The sequence below is a fragment of the Peromyscus californicus genome, unplaced genomic scaffold (assembly GCF_007827085.1).
Source record: "Peromyscus californicus insignis strain IS unplaced genomic scaffold, ASM782708v3 Scaffold_6__1_contigs__length_162567912, whole genome shotgun sequence".
Taxonomy (NCBI): Eukaryota; Metazoa; Chordata; class Mammalia; order Rodentia; family Cricetidae; genus Peromyscus; species Peromyscus californicus.
The window spans coordinates 134,019,582-134,042,887 of NW_026294584.1; the positions used below are offsets into that span (position 1 = coordinate 134,019,582).

Below are 23,306 nucleotides of genomic sequence, written 5' to 3' on the forward strand. Positions count from 1 at the left end.
ATCAGCTGGGCCTGTGGACTACTGACATTCCCTCCAGGTAGAAGGGTCAGGGTAGATCACTGGACCTCCACCTACTCACATTCAGCCATTGCTCACAGTCATTTACATGCAATTTTGTCCTAGTGCGTATGGCCTTAGGGTCTAGTGAAGGGACTATAGCATACAGACAGGGGATGAATAAGTGAGAGGGCTTCATCTAGTTGACAATGAGGATGACCCAACAGCATCAATGCTGGGTAACAACTTTGCAATGTTACTGCTTCAGGGTCACCCACGCTCCTGCCAGTAACCCCTCGCCTGTGTTCTGTAACCAAGCCCAGTAAACTCATTGGTTCTCCAAGGTGGACTTTGGCAGACTCAAACTTTGGCCTATTGTTGGGACCTTAGGAGTAGGATGTAGATGTTGTTTGTCTCCAAGAGGAAGGAAGTTTAGTGACAAGCTTACTTTTAGAAGCATGTGACCAGAAGCACACAGCTGAGTAGAATCAGCAGTGAGTTAATGGGCTAACCTGAGACAGTGTCTAGTCAGCTTTGTTTGGCTGCTGAAAGGGAATAAAAGGCCATAAGGACCAAATAATGTGTAGACAACATAGTTTCATTCTTCTCAAACTGCAAGTCACAGTCCTTCAGTGGATCATGAAATCAGCTTTACAGAGTCACAGCCAACATGTTTAAATGAAAACAGTGTATGTGTGTGTGTGTGTGTGTGTGTGTGTGTGTGTGTGTGTGTGTGTCCAGCTATCTAACTCTATATGTATTTATTTATAACAGTTAATATTAGTGATGGTTGGTTTTGATGTCAATTTGCCACAAATTACAATCACCTGAGTAGGGAGCCTCACCTGAAGAAATTTCCTGATTGCCTTGGTTGATTAATCGATTGATTGGTGTGGAAAGATCTGCCCCAAGTGTGGGCAGCACCTTCTAAATGCAGCCCAGATAAAAAGAGGGTGTGGCAGAAGGAGATTACTCCTTTTTCTTGCTGGCCTCCCCTATTCCCATAGAGTTGATTTGCTGTGGTAGTGCTATGAGAACCAGTGTTTCCAGGCTTCCATTGTTGAGTAAGGAACAGCGGCTGCCCAGGTACCCAGGTATTCAGTGCCATATTGGGACCCATGAGGCAGTCAGCTCCGTGCACTGAGCAACCACCAGGTTCTCAGCCTTCCAAGTGTGAGACAACTGTTATTACTGCTTCATGTAATCTGACTTAATAAATCACACACACACACACACACACACACACACACACACACACACGCACACACACATGCACACACGCACTCATCCTGTCCTATCAGTTCTATCCCTCTAGAGAACTAATACAATATTATTTCATGAAATTTTTAGCTCATATCAGATACCAGTTATCTCAACTTCCTTTCCTGTGACTATGACAAAAGAAACTCAAGGGGAAGAGGGTTTAGTTCACTTCACAGTTCAAAGATAAATCAAGGCACCAGGAGGCTGGAGTAGTCCGTTATAGCTCACATAAAGTCAGGGAGCAGAGAGAAATGAAGATTTACCATCTCCATCTTCTGTAGTCCAGGATCTCAGCCTGACGGAATAATACCACCTGACGGCTCTTCTCACCCCAACTTACCTCATCAAGCTAATTCCCCAGCTGACTAACCTAGCTAACAGTGCACAGGTGTGCTCAGAAGTGACTCTCCTGGGTGATTCTAAAACCTGTCAAGTAGACAATTAACACTAACCTTTACACTAATATATGAATGTACATCCTGGGTTAGACTGCCAATGAGCCTCAGGCCCAGTTTTAAAATGTCTGGAAGGTCCTGCTGTACTCTCCTGCACTGGGAGGCTAAACTTATATTTGATAGGGCTGACAATTCAAAATAGAGTTTAACCAAGAATGTCAATAAAAAGAAAATTGTGGGGCTGGAGAGATGGCTCAGTGGTTAAGAGCACTGGCTGTTCTTCCAAAGGTCCTGAGTTCAATTCCCAGCAACCACATGGTGGCTCACAACCATCTGTGATGAGATCATGCAGGCAGAATACTGTATACATAATAAATAAATAAATCTTTTAAAAAAAGAAAATTATAACTATAAAGATTATATTGTCATTATTACCTTGAGAGGCCACTTATGCTCCTATTTCTGCCAATTAGGTCAGAATTCATAAATGTGGGTTTAGGGTTTCTTAATGCAAAACAAATGGTTTATATCAGTGGTTCTCAACCCTTTAGTCTCAAGACTTAATACTTTATAAATTAAGAATTCTCTCCAAGAAGTTATGCCATTGTACTGTGACTAAAGCTGTTAACTGCAAAGAATTCATTCATTTGTAATAAAGGTAGAATGGTTTGGCGAGATGGTTCAGTGGAAAAAAAGTGTTAACCACACAGCTTGGAGGACCTGAGTTCAGATCCCCAGAATCACACAGTCGGATGTGGAAATGCCTCTCTGTAATCCCAGCACTCTGATGGTGAGATGGGAAGCAGAGGCAGAAAAATCCCTAGTAACTTGTGGGCAAGCTAGCCTAGTGTATACAGTGGTGAACAAGCTAGCCTGGTGTATGCAGTGGTGACAAGCTAGCCTGGTGTATACAGTGGTGAACAAGCTAGCCTAGTGTATACAGTTGTGAACAAACTAGCCTGGTGTATACAATGGTGAACAAGCTAGCCTGTTGTATGCAGTGGTGAACAAGCTAGCCTGGTGTATGCAGTGGTGAACAAGCTAGCCTGGTGTATGCAGTGGTGAACAAGCTAGCCTGGTGTATGCAGTGGTGAACAAGCTAGCCTGGTGTATGCAGTGGTGACAAGCTATCCTGGTGTATACAGTGGTGAACCAGAAATCGTGCCTACAACAAGGTAGAAGGCAAGGGCTGACAGTGAGGTTGTCCTTTGATCTATACATGCGGGCCATGCACAATCCCATGTCTGTGCTCACACACACTTACACACATGAACAGGCACACATACACACTACACACACAGCATACACACACACACACACACACACACACACACACACACACACACACCATACTAATTTAAAGCGTTCTTTTTAGTTTGTGGGTATTTGTGTATGTACATTCACTGCACACCTGGTGCTTAGAGGCCAGAAAAAGGCTTGAGATCCCCTGCAATTGGAGACAGAGACTGTTGTGAGCCTCTAAATGTAGATGCCTGAAATCAGACACAAGTCCTCTGCAAAAGCAAAAGTGAGCTCAACTGCATGCCAGCCCCATGCCTTCATTTGTCTCTGCATCCCAAGCGCTTGTATTAAAGGCATTGCTATAAATTTTTAAAAATAAAAACAAGGGCCCTAGCTCAGAGAGAGACCCCATCTCAAAAGACAAGGCAGCAAGCAGTGAAGGAAGGTACCCAATGTCAGCCTTTGCCTTCCCCACACATTCATTTGTACCTGCACACACACATGTGAATACATAATCACACTTAAACAAGTACATGAAAAATAGTAAGCTGGGGGTGGTTGTGAGATGGAGACAGGAGGATCAAGAGTGCAAGGTCAACCTTGGCGATAGAGTGAGTCTTAGGTTAGCGCTGGCTACATAAGCCCATCTTTAAAAAACACAAAATAAAACAAACATAAAGCTATTAAATAAGATATGAGTCACAAAAAATAATTATCTTCTCATAACAAAATGAGACATTTTTTAAAATTATCTTTCATGTCTGGCCTACTAGACAATGAAATTGTATTCGTTTCTACCTACAATCTGCGGCCATATATATCTTCTTTCACATATATGAACAAGCCCTGGCCTCCGAGGCAATGTAACTGTACAAGGGATACACCATTAATGCCATTTTCAGGTAACTATGAGTATTCTTTGATGACTGTCTTAGATAGGGTTTCTATTGCTGTGAAGAGACACCGTGACCACGACAATTCTTATAAAGGAGAACATTTAATTGGATTATCTTACATTTTCAGAGGTTTAGTCCATTATCATCACGGCAGGAAGCAAGGCAGAATGCAAGCAGCCATGGTGCTGGAGCTGAGAGCCCTTACTTACATTTTGATCCAAAGACAACAGGAAGTGAACTGAGACACTGGGTGGTATCTTCAGTATACATGAGACCTCAAAGCTGGCCTCCACAGTGACACACTTCCTTCAACAAGACCACACCTATTCCAACAAAACATACCTCCTAATAGTGCCACTCCCTTTGGGGGCCATTTTCTTTCAGATCACCACCATGATTTATCAAAAATTGACAAATTGCAGTTTCTTGAAGGTTAGTTATTTGGAATCCCATCTATCAACTTTTCATATTTTGTGGCATATTGAAATCTATTGGTCTGCCTTGACCTTGAATGGATCTCTTACCCTATACATGATTTTGTGACACAATTTTATTATCTGAAAAACATTGAGTCACTGAGCTAAGAGAGAGATATCTTTCAAATGTCAACAGTTTCCATTAGATGGCAATTTTTTAAAGTGCACTCATTAGTATCACCATTGATCTCATCAGAAAAGATTTAAGTATTGACACTGTCAAGGTCCTAGCCCGTTTCTTAAAATTAATCTCAGAAATTATCATTGGCAACAATAAGTATCCCTTGTTTTCTTGGAAGTGACAGGAAAATCTTACTTTTGAAAAAGGCTGCCCAGAGCCAGGTGGTGGTGGCACACACCTTTAATCAGAAGCAGGCGGATCTCTGAATTTGAGGCCAGCCCAGTCTACAGAGTAAGTTCCAGGACAGCCAGAGCTACTCAGAGAAACCCTGTCTTGAAAAAATAATATAAATACTTTTTTTTTTTTTTTTTGGTTTTTCGAGACAGGGTTTCTCTGTGTAGCTTTGCGCCTTTCCTGGAACTCGCTTGGAGACCAGGCTGGCCTCGAACTCACAGAGATCCGCCTGGCTCTGCCTCCCGAGTGCTGGGATTAAAGGCGTGCGCCACCACCACTTTTTTTTTAAAGAAGCCTTTCCAGTATCTATCTGAATAACCAGTGCGTCCATCTTACTTTCGTGTTAAACTAATGTACTGTGGAAGTAAAAATAAACCCCTTGGGCTGGGTGGTGCACACCCCGGTAATCCTAGTACTGGAGACCCTAAGGCAGGAGTAGGGGTAGGTTGAAACCCGCCATCACTACATAGCTAGACTCTGTCTCAAGAAACAAGCCTCCTCCCAAAGCCAACAAAGACCAACAATGCAACCACAAATTCAGCCCAACTCAAACACAGAACATTTTTCCTAGAGGCAAATATGGCCTGCAACGGCTCTGTTTTACCCACACTTTCTACTCCCCCCCCCCCATTATTTTAAAAAGCATGCCCGGGGAATGAATTTTAACAAAATTAGTAATTTTATCAAGTGGCACCTGGCTTTAGCTGCTTGTCAGGTTTTCCAGTGAATGCACAGCAGCAAAAATACACTGACTGGTGGGACACTTTGGGGCCTGCCTTGGTTCAGTGTCTGTGCACCGTCTTCAGTGTGCACACATCACACAGGTCTCAGCATTGTCATGGACAGTCCTAATATTGCAGGCTTCTGAGAGCCTCAAGGAATCCCTCATGGATTTTGGGGTGCACCCTTTAAGGATCCCCAGAGTTCTTTTTTTTGGAGTTATTATGTTTGATTGGGTTTGGTATCGAAGGGCCAAAGAAGAGCTATGCCAAGGCGTGGACCACATCCAAGAAGGAAATGTACACTACTCAAAAGCTCCTGTAGGAAGAAATAGCAGGAAAAAAACCCGCTCCAGAAAGCAGGCCTGGGCTTCTCGTTGCCAAGGCGACGATCCTCTGGGAGAAGGCCCGGCCGTCGATTGGCGAAGCCTAGCCTGGGTCCCCAAGAGCCGGAAAATCGCCCAACTGCGGTCGCTCGCTCGGCGGTCGATTGAGGGGGCTTCCTGGAGGCCCGGCAAGAGGGCGGGTGGGAAGATGGCGGCCGCGGCTGCTGGCGGGCCGCCTGGGAAGGGACACGATATCAGCCTGGCGGCCCTGCGACGCCACGACCCCTACATTAGTCGCATCGTGGATGTGGCCAGCCAGGTGGCTCTGTACACTTTCTTCCATCGGGCCAACAAGTGGGTGCGTGCGGGCGCGCGGACGGCGGGGCGGGGCGGGGACGGGGCGGGGGCTGCAGGGCATGGATGCAGGGCGGGCGGGGCCCGATCCCGGTGCTGGGCGGTCTGCGCGACCCACCGCCCAGGTAGGGAAGACGGATAAAGGTGTGGGCGGCACCGCTAAGAGCCCGGCCCCAGGCCTCGAGGCCGACAACAGAAGCGCTCCGGCAGCTGAGGGCGGAGCGGAGCCCCAAGTCCAGCCTCGCCGAGGTGGAGATGCCAGAGTCAGAAATGTAGGGCAGGGAACCCCCTAAGAGCACGCTTGGGGGAATCAAGAGGAAATGGGTATGCGTGGGACGCTCCGGACTTTGATGCAGAGTCCATGGTTGGTAGCCTAACCATTTCAGTGCATTTCAAAAGACCGAACCCCAGCCTACAGTAGTAACTGGATGAAGTTTAGTTTCCCTCACATCTAGAATGGAATTGGAACGGGAGACAAATAAGTTCCGGCCCAGGTATTGATTCATAGAATTTATAAACCATACCTTTGCATATAAAGGTGCCATTTCCCCCTTTTTTTGTGACTTTTGTACCAAATATTATTCACCAGTATACAACCATTGGTCTTAATACGGTTCAGTGGGGTATGAAGAACAGCTTACAAGGATTTCAAATGATTTTTTTTTCTGTGTTCGCCAAGTCCGAAACAAACATCAAAATTTATGCAAGGAAAACTTTGATTATTGAGGAAATTCAGCTTTAGGTAGGCTGTTATAAGAACGATCCGGAAACCAGAAACAAAAAGGATGAAGACGGAAATGGAGATGGAGCTTGGGACAGCACCTGGTTCCATACCCAGCACTCCTGGAAAAAGGCCAGGAATTATTAAGATAGTTGCAAAGAATATTTGTCTGTTCTCCTAGTAGCCAAACCCGAAGGAGAAATGTGCAGAGTTCTAATGTTCAGGGTTCTGAGTATTCCTGGCTCGATTAACTAAGGCTGCTTTTCACGGTCACCAGAGGAAATTACCATTTGGGTCTTTAAATAGGTGCTTTACTTCTCTCTAGAGCAGTGGTTTCCAACTTTCCCAATGCTGCGCCCCTTTAATACAGTTCCTCATGCTGTGGTGACCCCCAACCATAAAATTATTTTCGTTGCTAATTCATAACTGTAATTTTGCTACGGTTATGACCGTAATGAAAATAATTTTGGAGATAGATGTGTGTCAGGTCGCAACCACGTCTCTAGAGCTGCATAATGTTATTTGGAAGTAATTCTGTAGTATAGAGTAGGGCCCAATAAAAGTTAATGGTGTAAGTTGACTCAGCGGGAGGCTCCGTACAGAAGATCAGAAGCTGTTCAAATGTACAGTGGAGCATGCCCCCTTGGGTGGCCCGCTTCCTAAAGCCCCTTCACAGTTCTGTATGACAGAGACCTTTAAAAGGTCTTTTTACCTTACCTAAGCGTACCAGATACTCAGCGAGGTCCGGCATCAGAGGTGTCCCAATGCATTATTTACAGGAGTTTTGTTTTCCTGCCTCCTGGATTTGTTTTCTCCAGATGGGGCATAATTCATTCAGTAAAAGGTCATTCTTTCAAAGTACTAATCTTCTAGGCTGTGTGGTTGCCTGGCAAAGGAGAAAGACCTAGTTCAACAACAGAGCAGTCAGTGGGGACAATCAGATTGTCCCTGCTGTTCCCCTGTGCTATCACTCCGATCTCTGGAGGGGAGCCTTTCGAATGTCAGCTTAATCAGAAGTGTAAGAATATTCTTAAGAATGAAAGAGAAAGTATTGCAAGAAGGCAGGTTGGGTATGAGCAGAGGAGTCCTCCTTACATTAGAAATCAACGTCAGGTGAGGAATGGCGGGTGCAGAGGATGAGTTCCTGTAAAAAAAAGATCAAGGTACTGCAGATAGAGCACAGTGGTAGAGCATGTGCTTAGCATGTGCACAGCTCTGGTTTTATCCCCAAGGCACACACATACTCACACAAAGGATTAAGAGTTTTGCCATGACTAGAATAGGAATTTTAGAATGATATTTACTCCTTTTTGCCAGGAAAGACTCCTTCCCTGAAATACTCTATGTGTCGACAAAAGACTATTGCTGGTACTGTTTTTACTTTGCAGTCAGACCATGTGTTCTCAACTGGATTTGATTACCACCCTCCCCGCACACACACACACACACCCTGGTGACATTTGACAGTATCAGGAAACTTTGAGGATGAGGGTGTTGGTGATGAGGGCATTGCCAAATGCCTTGCAGTGAGCAGGCGTTGTATAGCGAGTCCTGAACATGAGCAAGGTGAAGCTGGCGCCATGGTTTAGAACCACAGGTGTCCCTTGTTTCTGGTTAACAGCCCTGAGGTCCCTGTGCAGCACAGTAGCGGTTGAGAGGGGCGATTGAGAGGACGGTGCCACAGATTGGAGCTCTGGATAAGACCTAGACGTCGGGAAAGAGACAAGCTGCCTGGATAAGACCTAGACGGCGGGAAAGAGACAAGCTGCCGAGGTGGCTTTGCTGTCACGTGTGCAGTGGAGAGAGAAAGTAGACCCACTTTTTATTATCTTAGAATATTCCGTAAAATAGAAATTGCTTTCAATTGTTCCAGATGTAGCAATGTATTTACTTCTAATAATTTATGAAACAGCATTATTTATACTCTTCATTATTTCAAACACTGAACTGTGTGTGTGTGTGTGTGACACCTTTATTTTTAGAGTTTAGGCTAAAATACTCCAGAACTGTGTACTTACATTTTTACTTGAAGGATTTGAGGAGAGCTCCTGTTTTACTATTTGCCATACCCTAAATTCACTGCTTTGTACAGAAAGTAAAAAAAAACAACAACAACAAAAAACAAAACAAAACAAAACAAAAACAAAACCAGTTTGAGCCAGCACAGCTCCAACAGCAAATACCTTTCCAGAGCTCCTTTTAGCCAAGTGAGAGCTCTTAAAATGTTTTGTTTTGTTTTAATTGAAAGACTTGAGTTGAGGGTGAGACAGGAAAGTCAGTGAATTATCTCAGTGTGAGCTGGCAGAAACCTCACTCCTGCCTCATATTGTAATCACTGAGCCATAGTTCCTTCCCATGAGCAACTCCAAACACAACTCAAGTTTGAGAATTGTTTTTGTGAGTTATAGTTACAATTCTGATTTTGGATTATTCTAAACTAAAATAAGGGATTAAAGTTTTTTGGTTTTGAAGTAAAGAAAATTTTTGTTGCGGCAAAAAAATCAGTTGGAAGCAGTTAGCATATATGTGCTGATAATATGAATGATCTGATTTGCATTCCAAGGAGAACAGGCCCAGGTCAAATACTGCAGAGTCGGAAACTGTTTGGTCTTGGTCCCTGCACAAGGAGCCTGGCCGTGTGTGCGCAGAGGTCCCTGCACGTCTCTGCTTCAGTTCCCGTCAGTGTGACTCAGAGTACCAGATGCTTGACCTGGACAGCTTCCTTTTAAAGTGTTGTCGAGTACCTAAGCACTACCAGCTATGCCAGTTCAGCTCTGAAGGGGTGTGCGCCGAGGCCTAGGAATGTGCATTTCTAAGGGCTCCCACATGACGATGCTGCTTCTCATCTGGAGACTTCTCTCCAAAACCCACTGCACTAAGTCTCTGAGAAAACAGCTGTACTCAGGTAGATTACTTGAAAAGATCATGCTTTCGATTCTGTGCCTTTAAAAAAACATCATTCTAACTTTACATCTTTTTCTTAAAGTGTATATCTTGCATCCAAATTATACAGTACTTAGTTTTAAATAATTTGAGTAATAAATATTTTAAAATATTGGGGCCTTAAATAGGATACTAGAATGCTAAAATTAAGTGATGTAAATACCAAAAGCACATATTAAATTCTGAGTTACAATAATCTGATTACTAGTTAAACAGAAGAGCCGCGTGTGCATTGTGTGGGTGAGCAGGATCCCTCCTGTCTTGGAGATGTGGAAGGGATGCCAAAGAAGTCAAGCTCTCCCTATAACTGGACTACCTCAGATTTTCTCTGGCAGTTCTTGAGTCCTAACTTGGTAATATTTCTGTGTAATGTTATTTCAAGTCTTTGGCCAAAGTGACTCTGCACATTTCATGCCAAGAAGGTATTTGTTCACTTGAAGACTCTAGCATAATCCTTGTCTGTCTAGCAGTCAGAGCACAGGTTTTGACAGATCACCTGGTCTCCTAGTGACACAATATGACAATGAACACAAGATGAAGTGAAGGGTAATGACGGACAGGTAACAGTTAATTTGACAGCTTGTGGGCATGCAGTTAGGTGGATGGAGGAGAAGGCTACACACTTACCATCTCCTTCTGATGAAGTCTGGAACACACTTCTCCACTCCAGCCAGGCGGGCCACTCCGTGTGTGTTTGGGAAAGAGAAGAGTGACCAAGTGCTGCTCACTCAGCAGGCCCTGGTCATGTCAAACCCATGCCTCCCCTTCCTGGTAGCCCCTCTGTTGTGTCCCGGCACTTCGCCTACTTGAAATTGCATGTGGTTTCCTGGTATTCTGTAAGAAGTTCATGCTTTCTGCCAGAGAATGAAGAGAGAATACATATGGTATGTGTTTGCTTTATTTTTAGGAGAAGACTGATGTGGAAGGAACCTTATTTGTTTATACAAGGTAAGAATATTTTATTTTTAAAAAAAACCATTTTTGAAATAATGTTTTAGCTTAGTTTTGTCATATATTAAAGGGCAGTTTTATTTCAAAGAAGTACAACAACCAAATCTATCTGAAATTACTAGTTGGCAAGAGGAATAAAATAACATATAATGTGACCTGGTACATTCTGATGGTACTAATTTCAGGATGTATTTCCAACTTAAATCTTAATATTTGGTTTAGCGGTACATATCCATCGTCTGATTCCAGTGAATGGCACACAGTTTGGGAACACTATGCGCTGCCAAGAGATTAGAGGTCCACTGTTAGCTAAATTAGGCAGTGGTTGGAAAGGGCTGTGTGGCTCACCTTCCCTCACCCTTAACTGCTTAAAAAAGCATGCCCCAGGGTTGAATCTGTCTCTCAGTCTTCCATTGTCTAGTTAATAATGTTTCAGAATTAATTTCATTAATAAGCTCATGCTTTTAATAATTTCTTTTTTATCAATACCATTAGCATCACACATGCACGCAGACACACAGTATATATATTGTCTTAATGACTACATTTTATTCATGCAAATTTCCACATAAGTATCTTACTTGAATTCTGTTACCTAGGGGGAGTACATAGATGAAATACAAAACTAGTATACACCCTGATTGAGGTAACAATTTTACTGGAGGAAAAAGTATACAAACATATTTACCCATATTCAAGTTTAAGATAAACACAATGCAAGATAAACCACCCCAAGAACTGGTGGCTGTAAAAGCTGCACTGGGCTGCTGTGCTTGTGGGAGCATTGCAGAATGACAGGTCTTGGGTTGGGCTTCAGGGCAGGAAGTCCCAACAGAAAGAAAGGCAAAAGTAGACACAGCCTCCTGTTTAAAGGGACAGTGGGGATTTGCTCTGGTGTAGAGGGTTTATATTAGCCTAAGTGATGCCATTAGCATAGAATGGCAGACTAAGGATTCTGAAGTTTATTTTTCCAGCAGTAGGGAGTAACTGAAGGCTTGTGAACATGAGGATGCTTAATAAGCTGTGAGAAAATGTGTGGAGAGTCAGTGTGTCAGCATCATGAGGAGGCACTTGTTCTAAAAGAAACTGGAGTTGGGCAGGATGTTAGGAGGATGACTGCAATGAAGTAGCTTGGCGTTGGGACCAAATTAACTGAAGCTGAAATGGAAGTGCATGGCTAGAGAGCACGGTGACATTGACACATAAGCCTCTAGGTACATGGCGGTGACTGATCTGAATGACAAAATCTTTAGTAGAACCGAAGCAGCCCGGGTGGTGGGGGTGGTCAAGGATCTGGGGCCTTCAACTTGATCTCTTCGTGAAGTTCACCCCCCGACACCCAGGCCTTTGCTCTTCAGGGTTTTGAAGTAACACTTTTGCAATCGTCTCGTTGAGTTCAGGTTAAGGAATCTTGGCACTTGGTCATCTTTGGAGAGTTTGGCATTGTCTAAGAGGAGTATCAAAGGGAAATAGATATGCAATTGATGGTTGAATTTAAGGCCCATAGGGCCATAGACAGCAGAACTAGAATAGCCTTAAGAGGCCAGTGGGGGCGTAGTACAGGAACAGTGGAGGGAGGGTGTCAGCTGCCCTGTCATCAAGGGGGAGGGCGTGCAAAGGATGAATGGCTAGCCAGGCTACAGGCAACAAGTAAGTCAGATGTTTGGGGTTCTGAATCTCCAAGAGTATTAGCATATTAGTCCGTGTTATATTCCAGATCATTCCAGAAGCACCCAGTGGATTTGTTCAGCATGAGTACTCCAGAAAGAAAAACTAAAGCACAATGTGTATTCTTTCTCATTTCTGAGAAGGATTATTTTGAGGAGAGAGATAGATTAATATATATTAGTGATGGTTTTAAAGACTTTTCTGCTGAATTATACATTTATTTTCTCTTTTGTACCCAAACCAAATATAGCTTTGTATTTTCGGGTATTTTATTTTTGAGATGGTGTCTCATGTAGACCAGGTTGGCCTCAAACTAACTAACCATATAGCAAAAGATAGCTTTGAACTTGTGAATTACAGCCATGTGCCAGTTTTATGTAATGCTGGGAATGGAACCCAGGGCTTTGAGCATGCTAGGCAACTACTCTACCCACTGAACTACAACCCAGCACTTAAGTACTTCTTAATGTACTCCACATTGCTAACAGAATGATAAGTTACACCATTGAACTGAGAAAAATAATCCTTCCCTGTTTCTTTATCTGGTTCCCCAAACTGTCTCATTGAGATAACCTCTGCAGCTTCCTCCCCTTCCACACAGGCATGGGTGCCTGGTCTAGAGAGGTCTTTTTCCCAGTGTGGAATGACAGCAGTTTGAGCTAAGTTAACAAAGCTGTCTATGGTACACCTGTGCTTGTCTTTCAGAAGTGTTTAGTGTACCTGACATCTTTGTTTCTGGGCCTGTTGAATAAACTGTGCTGTAGTCCCATACCGTTTATGCCATAAGATGTTATGCTATTGAAATACATGAAGATATTTCATCCCGCATCAAGAAGTATTTCTCCTGCCTCCCCATGTCTTCCTCTTTGTGATAGAGTTCGTGGAGACATAGTCACTAGAATTTCTGAATTTCATGTCCAGGGCCCTCTGTCAGTCTTCCAAGTGCATTTTCCTCTCCTCTTAAGTTTAAATAGAAATGACTGTTTGGGGAATTGAGGCTATGCCTGTCAGTGCTTTACCTCTTTGTAGAATAAGCTCATCAAAGATTGCCTTCCATCAATTCAAAGGTTGGGGCTTTAAAAATAAAATCCTTTAAGTGGTAAAGTAGCAATGTTGTACTTTATCAGTATAAAGGAGTTAAAAGAGAAATAAAACTGATTTTCTTCCTGTTTGTTACTGCTAACCCCAGCAGCCTAGCTTAACTTGAATGAATGAGTGCTGCTTGCTTTTGTTAAATGAGGATGTTGTACTTAGGTGTCACCAGAAGTTTCTTGGTTGAATTATGATGTGGCTGTCACCTCAGCACAGGCAAATGGACACATGATTGTTAGTTTACACTGTGTATAACATGGGTCCCTGTGCCTGACAGATGGGGCATTCAAGATTTATTGAATGAATGAAAAATGAAACTCACTAAAGGTCACTTTTTCACTGAGAGAAGTTTTATAGTAGCTTGTCCAGGAAGCGGTTGGCTTTGTATTGAAGAGAATGCAGCGTCCGCCCTGCAGGCTGTTACATGACCTTAGTTTGTACCTCGTCTCACAGGTTCGTTGACAGAGTTGCCTCATTTTCCTGAAGTTCTCAATTCCAAACTAGCATTTACACTTTCAATGAAAATTATCTTTTTGTAATGATGTATATGCTTTTAATTCTGAAACCCTTTGAAAGTATCTAGGTTTTGTAAAGATTTATTTGTGTATTTTATGTATTTGAGTGCTCTGTCTTCATGCACACCAGAAAAGAGAATCAGATCCCATTACAGATGTTGTGAGCCACCACATGGTTTCTGGGAATTGAGCTCAGAAACTCTAAAAAAGCAGTCAAGTGCTCTTAACCACTGAGCCAACCCTCCAGCCCCTGCCACTGAGATTTTTAAAAGCAATTACCGTCTTTGTCTTAAAGGAATGTACAGTATAGGCAGGGAGATAAGATATACACACGAAATATGCACAGCCTCGCGTACAGTTAAAAACAATGACCTTAAGGACAGTCTGTGGTGCATAGATGTTGGTATGAGATCCCAGGAGTAAAGCAGTGGTGCTTCCTATGTGTGCAGACTGCTTGTGAGAAACAATGTACACAGCAAAGTTAACAGACACGTCAGAATGTGGCTATACTGCAGGTATGCTATGCTTAGCAATGTCTTTCCCTGCTCCGTGATTTCCAGGTCTGCCTCTCCAAAGCACGGATTCACCATTATGAATAGGCTCAGCATGGAAAACAGAACAGAACCCATTACTAAAGACCTGGACTTCCAGCTCCAGGACCCTTTCCTTCTCTACAGAAATGCCACATGTGAGTCTCTCAATACAGTGGTAGTCATTATTTCTGAAGTCCAGCCAAATGTTGAAAGCTGTGTTTAGTATCAACAGCTAGGGGGTTAGCATTTATTAGCTTGGAAGTGACTTTTTTCTTAGAAAAGTTCAAGTGAGAGTTTCCTTAAGCCCTGTCTTGAGCAGCTCTTCTGCCTATAGAATGAACCAGTCATTGACTTCAATCCTAATCAGGAATTGGGGGAGGTGAGTACTTGGTCAGGAGACAGGAGAGGGACAAATGGGTGGCATCACTGAACACAGAATTAATTAATAATTTGGTAGGTGCCAGTTTTCCCTCATGTGTCACCCCTGACCAAGCACAGTAAAGAGTGATTGAGGAAGAGGGTCTGTATTTTTGAATATGTAATCATTAAAAAATCAAAGTCCAAGGAATTTTGTTCTTTTGAGTCTCTTAACTGTTTGTAATGGTGAGATAGTGGTAGGTAACTGAATGGTCCTTGATGGACTTGAGATGAAGTAGCAGTTGCTTGTATAGAATTCTGTCCTCATCTCAACCTTGGGTCTTATCTGACACCTGTGTCAGACTAGAGAGAGACCAATGAAGCTGTCAGCTTCAGGGCATCTTCACCATAGGACCATACTGCTTGAAAGGTAAGTATGCACCTGCTCTTCGGCTTTGTGGGTAACTTTCAAAGAGACTTTGCAATCTAGTAATGGTTTCAACTCTTTGAGTTTAAGATACAGGAAGTTGATACTAGGGAGATGGTTCAATTGGTAAAGAGCTTGAAACATGAGGACCTGAGTTCAACACGCTAGCGTGAGCATACACACACACACACACACACACACACACACACACACACACACACGCAAAGCCAGGGGTTGCTGTGTATATTTGTAATTCCAGTGCTGGGAGGCATAGTCAAATGAGTCCCCAGAGCTTGCTGACCTGCCAGGCTAGCTGAGACTGGGAGCTTTAGGTTCAGTGAGAGACCCTACCTCAAAAACTAAGGCAGCCAACAAAATGATACAGCAGGCAAAGACCTTTGCTGCCAAGCCTGACAGCATAAGTTTGATCCCTGGAATCCACATAAAGAGTTGTCCTCTGACCTACACACACACACACACACACACACACACACACACACACACACACACACACACACACGCATACAACACACAAACACAAAAGAGGCTAAGGAGATGGCTTGGTATTTAAAGTGTTTACACACATGGGACCTGAGTCTGGATCCCTAGCACCCAAATACTAGTCCAGTGTGGTGATATGTGTCTGTTGCCCCAGTACTGGGGGGCAGAGACAGACAGGTCCTGGGTCTTGTGCCCATTCAGTCTAGCCTAAATGGTTAGCTGCAGGTTCAGTGAGAGAACCTGTCTTTAAAAAAAAAAAAAGTGGAAATGTAGAGGAAGGCATCTGACATCGGCCTCTAGCCTCTATACACTCCTGCATTGGTGAGCACACTTGAACACATGTGCACACACATACACTACACACCTCCTTACACACACAGAACTTGCCTGCTGTATACTACTCAAAATTTTAATAATGTGATTCAAGTAATACTCAGTGATAATCCCAGTGAATAGTTTAAAACTAAATGTAATGAGCCGGGCGGTGGAAGCGCATGCCTTTAATCCCAGCACTGGGGAGGCAGAGCCAGGTGGATCTCTGTGAGTTTGAGGCCAGCCTCGTCTACAGAATGAGATCCAGGACAGGCACCAAAACTACACAGAGAAACCCTGCCTCAAAAAACAAAACAAAACAAACTAAACTAAATGTAACACTACATTAAATATGATGCTATATTTAATTGTACATAATTAGATTGTCATGATAAATGTCTAATCCTTAAATATTTATGAGAAAAAAAGAGCTATTAAAACTGCAACAATGAAAAAAAAACCTGCAACATGACTTACCAGTAGTATGCCCTATGAAAAGAAAGGTTTTGCAATATTTTTAAAAAATGGTTTGTTGCTGTTTCTTCACTGTGTGCTTACAGTTATGTCAAAATTTACATTCTTTCTTTAAAGCATATCATTTGGCTAAGGAGCTATCTCAGTTAGTAAAGTGTGTGCTGTGTAAACATTATCACCTGAGTTTGATTCCCCAGAACCCACTGAAAAAGCTGGGTGTAGTGATGTGTGTGTGAAATCCTAGGAAGCTGGGACAGGAGGCTCCCTGGGGCTCACTGGCCAGTCAGCCTAGCTTGTAAGGTGGTGAGCTCCAAGCCAGAGAGCCAGTCTCAAAAAACAAGGTGGCCAGCTTCTTAGAAAAAATGACACTAGCTCCAGGACACCCAGGGGTACACAGAGAAACCCTGAAGACGCTAACAGTAGATGTCTGGCTCGGACACACCAAAACACTATGTCCTGTGTCAAATTAGCTTATTGAAATGCTAATAATGAAGCCACAAAAATGAGTGTAGATAGATGGCTCTGCAGTTTAAGAGCATTGGCTGTTTTTCCACAAGTCCCAGGTTCAATTCCCAGCACCCACATGGCAGCTCACAACTGTCTATAACTACAGTTTCCGGGGATCCAACACCCTCTTCTAGCCTCCATATGGACCAGACATGAAGTGGTGTGTGTGTGTGTGTGTGTGTGTGTGTGTGTGTGTGTGTGTGTGTGTGTGTATGTATGTAAAATAAACCTTTAAAAGTGAATATAGAATAAATGAGTACTAGTGACCTATCTTAATCATTCCTGGTCACTCTTATTTTTGGACAAATAATTGATCTAGTCACTATAGATATTTTGAGTTCTTATATATTGCATTATGTCATAGACAATACCAAAAATAGAAAATTTCTTTAATACATTGATTTTAAAAAATACCTTTCCTATGTCTCCCAGGGCCTGTGTGACAGAAAATGCTGTGTGGAGTTAGTGAGCACACAGGAAGCTAGGTATGTCCAGGACAGTGATGAACAGCCACCTGGGACTGTTGACCTTGAAGTGTAGCTTGTCTGAAGGAACAGGATTGTGTGTTTAAAGCACACATTTTCAGAGTCTTAGCACAAAAAGGGAGAAAGAAAGAATTTTTAGAAATCTTATAATTTTATATTGATTAGCATTTTGAAATGATACTATTTTGGATAATAGGGCTAAATAAAGTGTGTTATTAAATTTACCTTTACCTGCTTTTTTGTCATTTCTAATGTAAAATATCAGGCATGGTTCGTACCTGTGGGTCTTGTACTGATGAGCCAGCTCTGTTCTCACTGGCATTTTACAGATGAGAAAAGCGAAGTTTGGGGAAGTGAGAGCAGCCCAGCATGTGTAGCTACAGCCTGACCCTGGCTGCTATTCCACACCCTTGCTCTGCCTCCCCTGCAGTTAAGCATGACTGTGAATGGAAGTCAGTCTTTGGAATGAATGTGTGCTTGTTTCTAACAAGCCCTTATACAGAAAAATGAAATCAGTTGAGCAGAGATTTGAAGGCAATGTCTTGGCCCTCTCCTGCATTCATTTTGCTCCATTTTGTTCTCCTCGACATTGGGTGCTGATTGCCTTTGAGTCCAGTTGTTTGATCTTGGCTTATTTATCAGAGTTTCTCAGTCTCTGACATCCAGTCCACAGAAGGTTTATCATGTCGGCCATCAGGGTCTGGGTACCTCTCAAATGTTTCTTACAGCTCAGATGATTATGTGCAGTTGTATATGGCTTTCTAATCCTCTGATAATGCCCCTTTGGCCAGGCAGCCTCGCTTCATGCAAGGTTGTTTTCATGGTGACTGCCTCCTTGGGGTCCATATGTACCTCCAGAGGCCCTTGGCCTTCTGCTAGCCGCACAGCTCATGAGTAATATCTGCCATTGCAGTAGAGTAGAGCTGGACTGCTTCATGGTGAGTTTTCTCAGATAATTTTTTTAGACTCATCAGAGGAAGAAAAAAGTCAATTAGGTGAATCTAGAAGAGCAAAATAAGAAAATAGAAAAAAAAATCCCAAACTCTCTTCATTTAATTAGTAAAAAAAAAAATTTGATAAATAATTTTGAATTTTAATCAAACAGATAATAAATTACTTTATTGTAGAAAAAGGTTTATAATCTGAGCTTTATTGGAGTTTATTGAATGATATTTGACCTAAGTGAGCTTTCATGTGTGTGTGTGTGTGTGACATATGGATGTGCAGGGCTGTACACCTGTGAATGTATGCAGAGACCAGAGGAAGATGTCAGAAATCTTCCTCTATTTTTTCTGCCCTCTTCCTTTGAGACAGGGTCTCTCACTGTACTGGAAGCTTGCTGTTTTCTTTAGGATGGCTGGCCCACCAGCTCCTGGAATGTGCCTGTCTTTAATACCTCCCCTCCTCCCTCCTTGGGTTATATTCATGCACAGCCATGCACAGCTTTTTAAAATAAGATGTAAAAAGCAAATAAGATAGTTATTAAATCAGAAGTGAAATTGTGTGCATTCATTCATTCAACAAACATTTACTAACTGCTAGGCACTGTATTGGATTTTATATGGGTTATCCTATGAAATTCTTGTAACTTTTTCTTGGAAATTCTCTGTTTTCTGTTTTATCAATGAGGATAATGGGTATGGAGAGACAGCTCAGCAGCTAAGAGCACTAGCTGCTCTTCTAGAGGACCTAGTTAATTCCCAGTACCCACATGGTGGCTCACAGTAGTCTGTAACTTCAAGGGGCTCCAACTTTCTCTTCTGGCGTCTGTGGGCACCAGGCATACAAGTGGTGCACAGATCCACATGGAGGCAAAACAGCCATACACTTACATTTTTAAAAATTATAAAAAGTCCAAAATATTTTGAATGCTGAAATGACAGTCTAAAGGTTTAGATTTGAGATTTTCAGTTCTTCTCAGCTGGGCTAAGATCAAGTGTAGATTTTGGGTTTTCAGGTTGGAGATGAGTAACAGGTTCTAACAAATGTTCTAACATGAAAAAACAAAACAAAACTGAAATCTGAGAAACTCTGGTCTCAAGTATTTCCCATAAGGAGCATACAGCCACACTACCAGCGTGAGTCCAGCATTAATTCAGAAATGTAAAAAAAAAGATCTATGCTCTGAAAAATCTCCCCTCCCTTCTCTCCCCCTCTGATCCCTTCTGCCTTCTCCCCTCTCTCCCCTCCTCCCACTTCTTCTCCCCCTCTTCTTTCCCTCTCCTTTGAACCTCAGGGCCTTGGGTGTGATGGACAAGCACCGTCACACTTAACCACATCCCAGCCCCTTGTTAAACGTCTCTTGTATTAACCACCTAGTAATGCTCATGTGCTAGGGTTAGGAAGTCCGAGAGCCAGTGAGACCCACGTCTGCCCTTAGCATCTGCAGTGATTCTTTGTTTTTGTCACAGAATTTACCTTTTAAATAGCCAGTTTTCTAGCAGAGATGCAATTTTCTAACTTCTTTTTTACAGTCCTTTTCCCAACACAATATATAATAAGTAATCAATAGTTTTAAAATAGAATTTCAAGCATTTTCTTGATGGCTGTTATAAAGAACATATTTAATTTATTCCAGAGCTTCAGCTAAATTGTACCTGTATATATAAAAATAAATAACAGCAGTATGAAAGTCAAATTGACAAATAAAGGTTGGGCATAATTTGGAAGGAGCATTGCTCACTATACTTAGGATGTGTTCTGAAAAACCTTTGCTCTGCCATTATACTACCATAAATCAATAAGTTACTATGTAGGCATGAGTAGTAAGTTTCAGGTCCCTTGTGGACAGACTGTATCTTATATTTTAATTGTGTTCTGTGATTCCACATGGGCCTAGAAAATAAATGGATCAGGATAAGGAATAGACATGCACAGTAGACTAGAAGTAATTCCCAGATCATTTGTACCAATGCCAGAATTGGTGGTGTGTGTGGGGGGGTGATGTCTAATGATTTTGTCTCGAGTTCTAATCATCAGTGTGCTTAAAATAAAGCTTTGAAGATATTCTGCTTGGAGTGATTGATTTATAATAGCCACAAGGTTGTCCATCGTTCAGAAATTTTCCCTATTCCCCACCTCACAGTCAGTGTGACAGTCCTGCCTCTCAGACTCATACAAAGCAGTGACCAAGGCTGAACTGTGTGATTCCCTCATGGATCTGGGCTTTTCCTTGGGTTTTGTTTTGTTGTTTTAGACAGGGTTTCCCTGTCTAACCCTGGCTGGAACCTGCTATGTAGGCCATGCTGGCCTGAAACTCACAGAGATCCACCTTCCTCTACCTCTCGGATGGCATTTAGCCTTCTTAAGCCTCCTAGATTTCAAAATATTTAGAGGAATAAAAGTCTTCTAGCTCAGCAGGTTCTAATGCCCTGAGATTTGATACCTCTAACCTTAGAATCACTCAGACAGTTAGTATAAAAAACAGCTGACAGGGTAAAAGCAAAGCCTATGGGAACGCACTGCAGAGCAAGTGAACGCCTCATTATCTGCCCATAGACAACTGAGCTTATGTTGTCCATTATAGGATATCCACTGGTATATTGATATTCTCGAGTAGTACATTTTTAATTTTTAGATTTATTTATTTTAATGTGTATGAATGTCTTGCCTGCGTGTATGTCTGTGCACCATGTGCAAGCCTGGTATGTACAGAGGTCAGAAGAGGGCTTTGGATCACAGATGGTTGTGAGCCACCATGAGGGTGTTGGGAAATGAACCTGGGTCCTCTGTAAGAGCAATAAGTGCTCTTAGCCACTGAGCCATCTCTCCAGCCCTCTCAAGTAGTAATTTCTAATCCTGTTGGGGCCATAGAATCTGGTGATTCTTCTTCACTTCTCTCCCTTTCTCCCTCCCATCCTCCCTCCCTCCCTCCCTCCTGCCCTCCTCCTTCCCCTCTTCAGGTATGTTTTTGATTGCCTTCCATGTACCAGGCTTTGGGCTCCATCCTCGGAATGTCTATGCACACCATTTTACAGACTTAAATTCTAGGAATGCAAATGAGCTCCTCAAACCATTGAAGGGCAACACACATCTTTAAAGTAATTAGATAGCTAAAAGTCCTTGACATTCTTTTTAGACAGAAACTTGATATTTGCAAGAATAACAATAGCATGCTTTTCTCTTCCAGACCTGCCCAGTAAGTAATATAAGATCCTCATGGGAAACTCATCCAAGCCACAAATAACGCAGAGCAGGAGACAAAGACCTTGACTTTTCACATTCACTCTGAACAGGCATCTATACAAATTGAGGCTCTTATTGTATGTGGTAGGTGTGATTGCTGCCCTTGGTAACCTTTAAGGCCTCTAGTGTGCTTCTTGATAAGAGAGGAAGAAGGTCTCTGAAAGTCAAAACTTATTATATGGTCAGTGTCTTATTTAGGGTGTCTATTGCCGTGAAGAGACACCATGACCATGACAACTCTTATAAAGAAAAATACTTAATTGAGGTGGCAGCTTACAGTTCAGAGGTTCAGTCCATTATCATCATGGCAGGGAGCATGTCTGCATGCAGGCAGACATGGTGCTGGAGAAGTAGCTGAGAGTCCTGCATCTTACAGGCAACAGGCAATCAACTGACACACTGGGCGGTATCCTGAGCATAGGAAACCTCAAAGCCCACCCCCACAGTGACACATTTCCTCCAACAAGACCACACCTCCCATTAGTGCCACTCCCTATGAGGGCCGTTTTCTTTCAGACCACCCCACTGAGTGAATCTCAGTTTGTGTGAAAAGCTGGCTTCTTTGTTATGGCCCTGTGCACAGAGAGCTGACACGCTGTAACAAGTGATTAAGGATTGCACACCTCCTACAACTCGAGTGATAAAACTTGTCACTCTAGCCTTAAATCCGGAATTACCGCTGATTCTGTTAGTACTCTGCTCATGCTGAAAGGATCTAAACTAAAGGAGACGACTTATGTAAAAACTGGCATTCTGTCAGTTACAGAAAGCTCCAGAAGACGTCAGGTAAGGCAGTATTTCACTTTGAGTACTGGCTGTCATGATTTTGGTTTCCACGCATCGTAGCTCCTGAAACAGGTTCCCATCAGCACCCCACACCACCTGGGCAAGCCATACTCCTTTCCCAGAGCACCCAGCCTAAGGATGGTGCACTTCCACTGTAGAATGTTAGGGCACTCACGGGTGGGACTTTTGCGAATTTAATTTACACACACACACACACACACACACACACACACACACACACATCTTGAAGCTCACCCAGTGGAATAATATTGGCGTGCTTGGGTAAGGAAGAATCTGTGAGGCACAGTGATACATTACAGGTAATATGCAGCTACTGTGGAGTAAAATCTAAGAAATCACTTCTGCTTTGTCCTCAGCCATACAGATGCAAGATTCTTGGCATTACAAGGAAATAAGCATTCACATAGTGATGATGTTTCCATTCATATGCTGCATTTGTGGCTTGTGGTTGTACAGTCTTTTATATTTTGTTTGAGAGAGCCAAATTTGCTGTGATAAAAAGCCTAAATCTTGGCAGAGAAAAACTGTATTCCAGAACATTCCCCTCCATGCTTTCTGAGAGAAGCCTTGTTCACTCGCCCTGCCTCAACATACAGGGAGTAGGCAGGATAGCAGCACAGTGTTGGTGTACATTTTGCATTCTATTTTTATACTGCTGGTTTTTGTTCAAAAATCCTAAGATAGTTTCAGATAATCATGTTCTGGAATCAAGGTTAGTTGATTCCAGAAGGAATCTTAGGTTAAGGGTCCAGGAGGAAGAGTGTAATTAGGCCATGAGCTGGTATTGGAATCATTCCGTACACAA

General features: G+C 42.7%; 1 protein-coding gene across 7 annotated transcripts in view; it reads left to right on the forward strand.

Annotated features, from left to right (window-relative positions):
* Nucleotides 1–5,858: 5,858 nt before the first annotated feature.
* The window catches only part of Dcp1b (decapping mRNA 1B), a 43,155-nt gene continuing 25,707 nt past the window's right edge, over nucleotides 5,859–23,306 (forward strand). For 2 of the 7 annotated variants that reach the window (XR_008214641.1, XM_052722000.1), the window contains exons 1-3: nucleotides 5,859–6,027; nucleotides 10,595–10,635; nucleotides 14,474–14,601. Coding sequence is in view for 6 of the 7 variants with exons in the window: in XM_052722000.1 (XP_052577960.1) it covers nucleotides 5,878–6,027; nucleotides 10,595–10,635; nucleotides 14,474–14,601 (319 nt within the window). In the remaining variant the exon portion in view is untranslated. Of the gene's footprint in view, nucleotides 6,028–6,199; nucleotides 6,518–8,365; nucleotides 8,554–10,594; nucleotides 10,636–14,473; nucleotides 14,602–23,306 lie in introns of those variants that run through there. The other 5 variants (XM_052722003.1, XM_052722002.1, XM_052722001.1 and 2 more) reach the window with 5 other exon arrangements.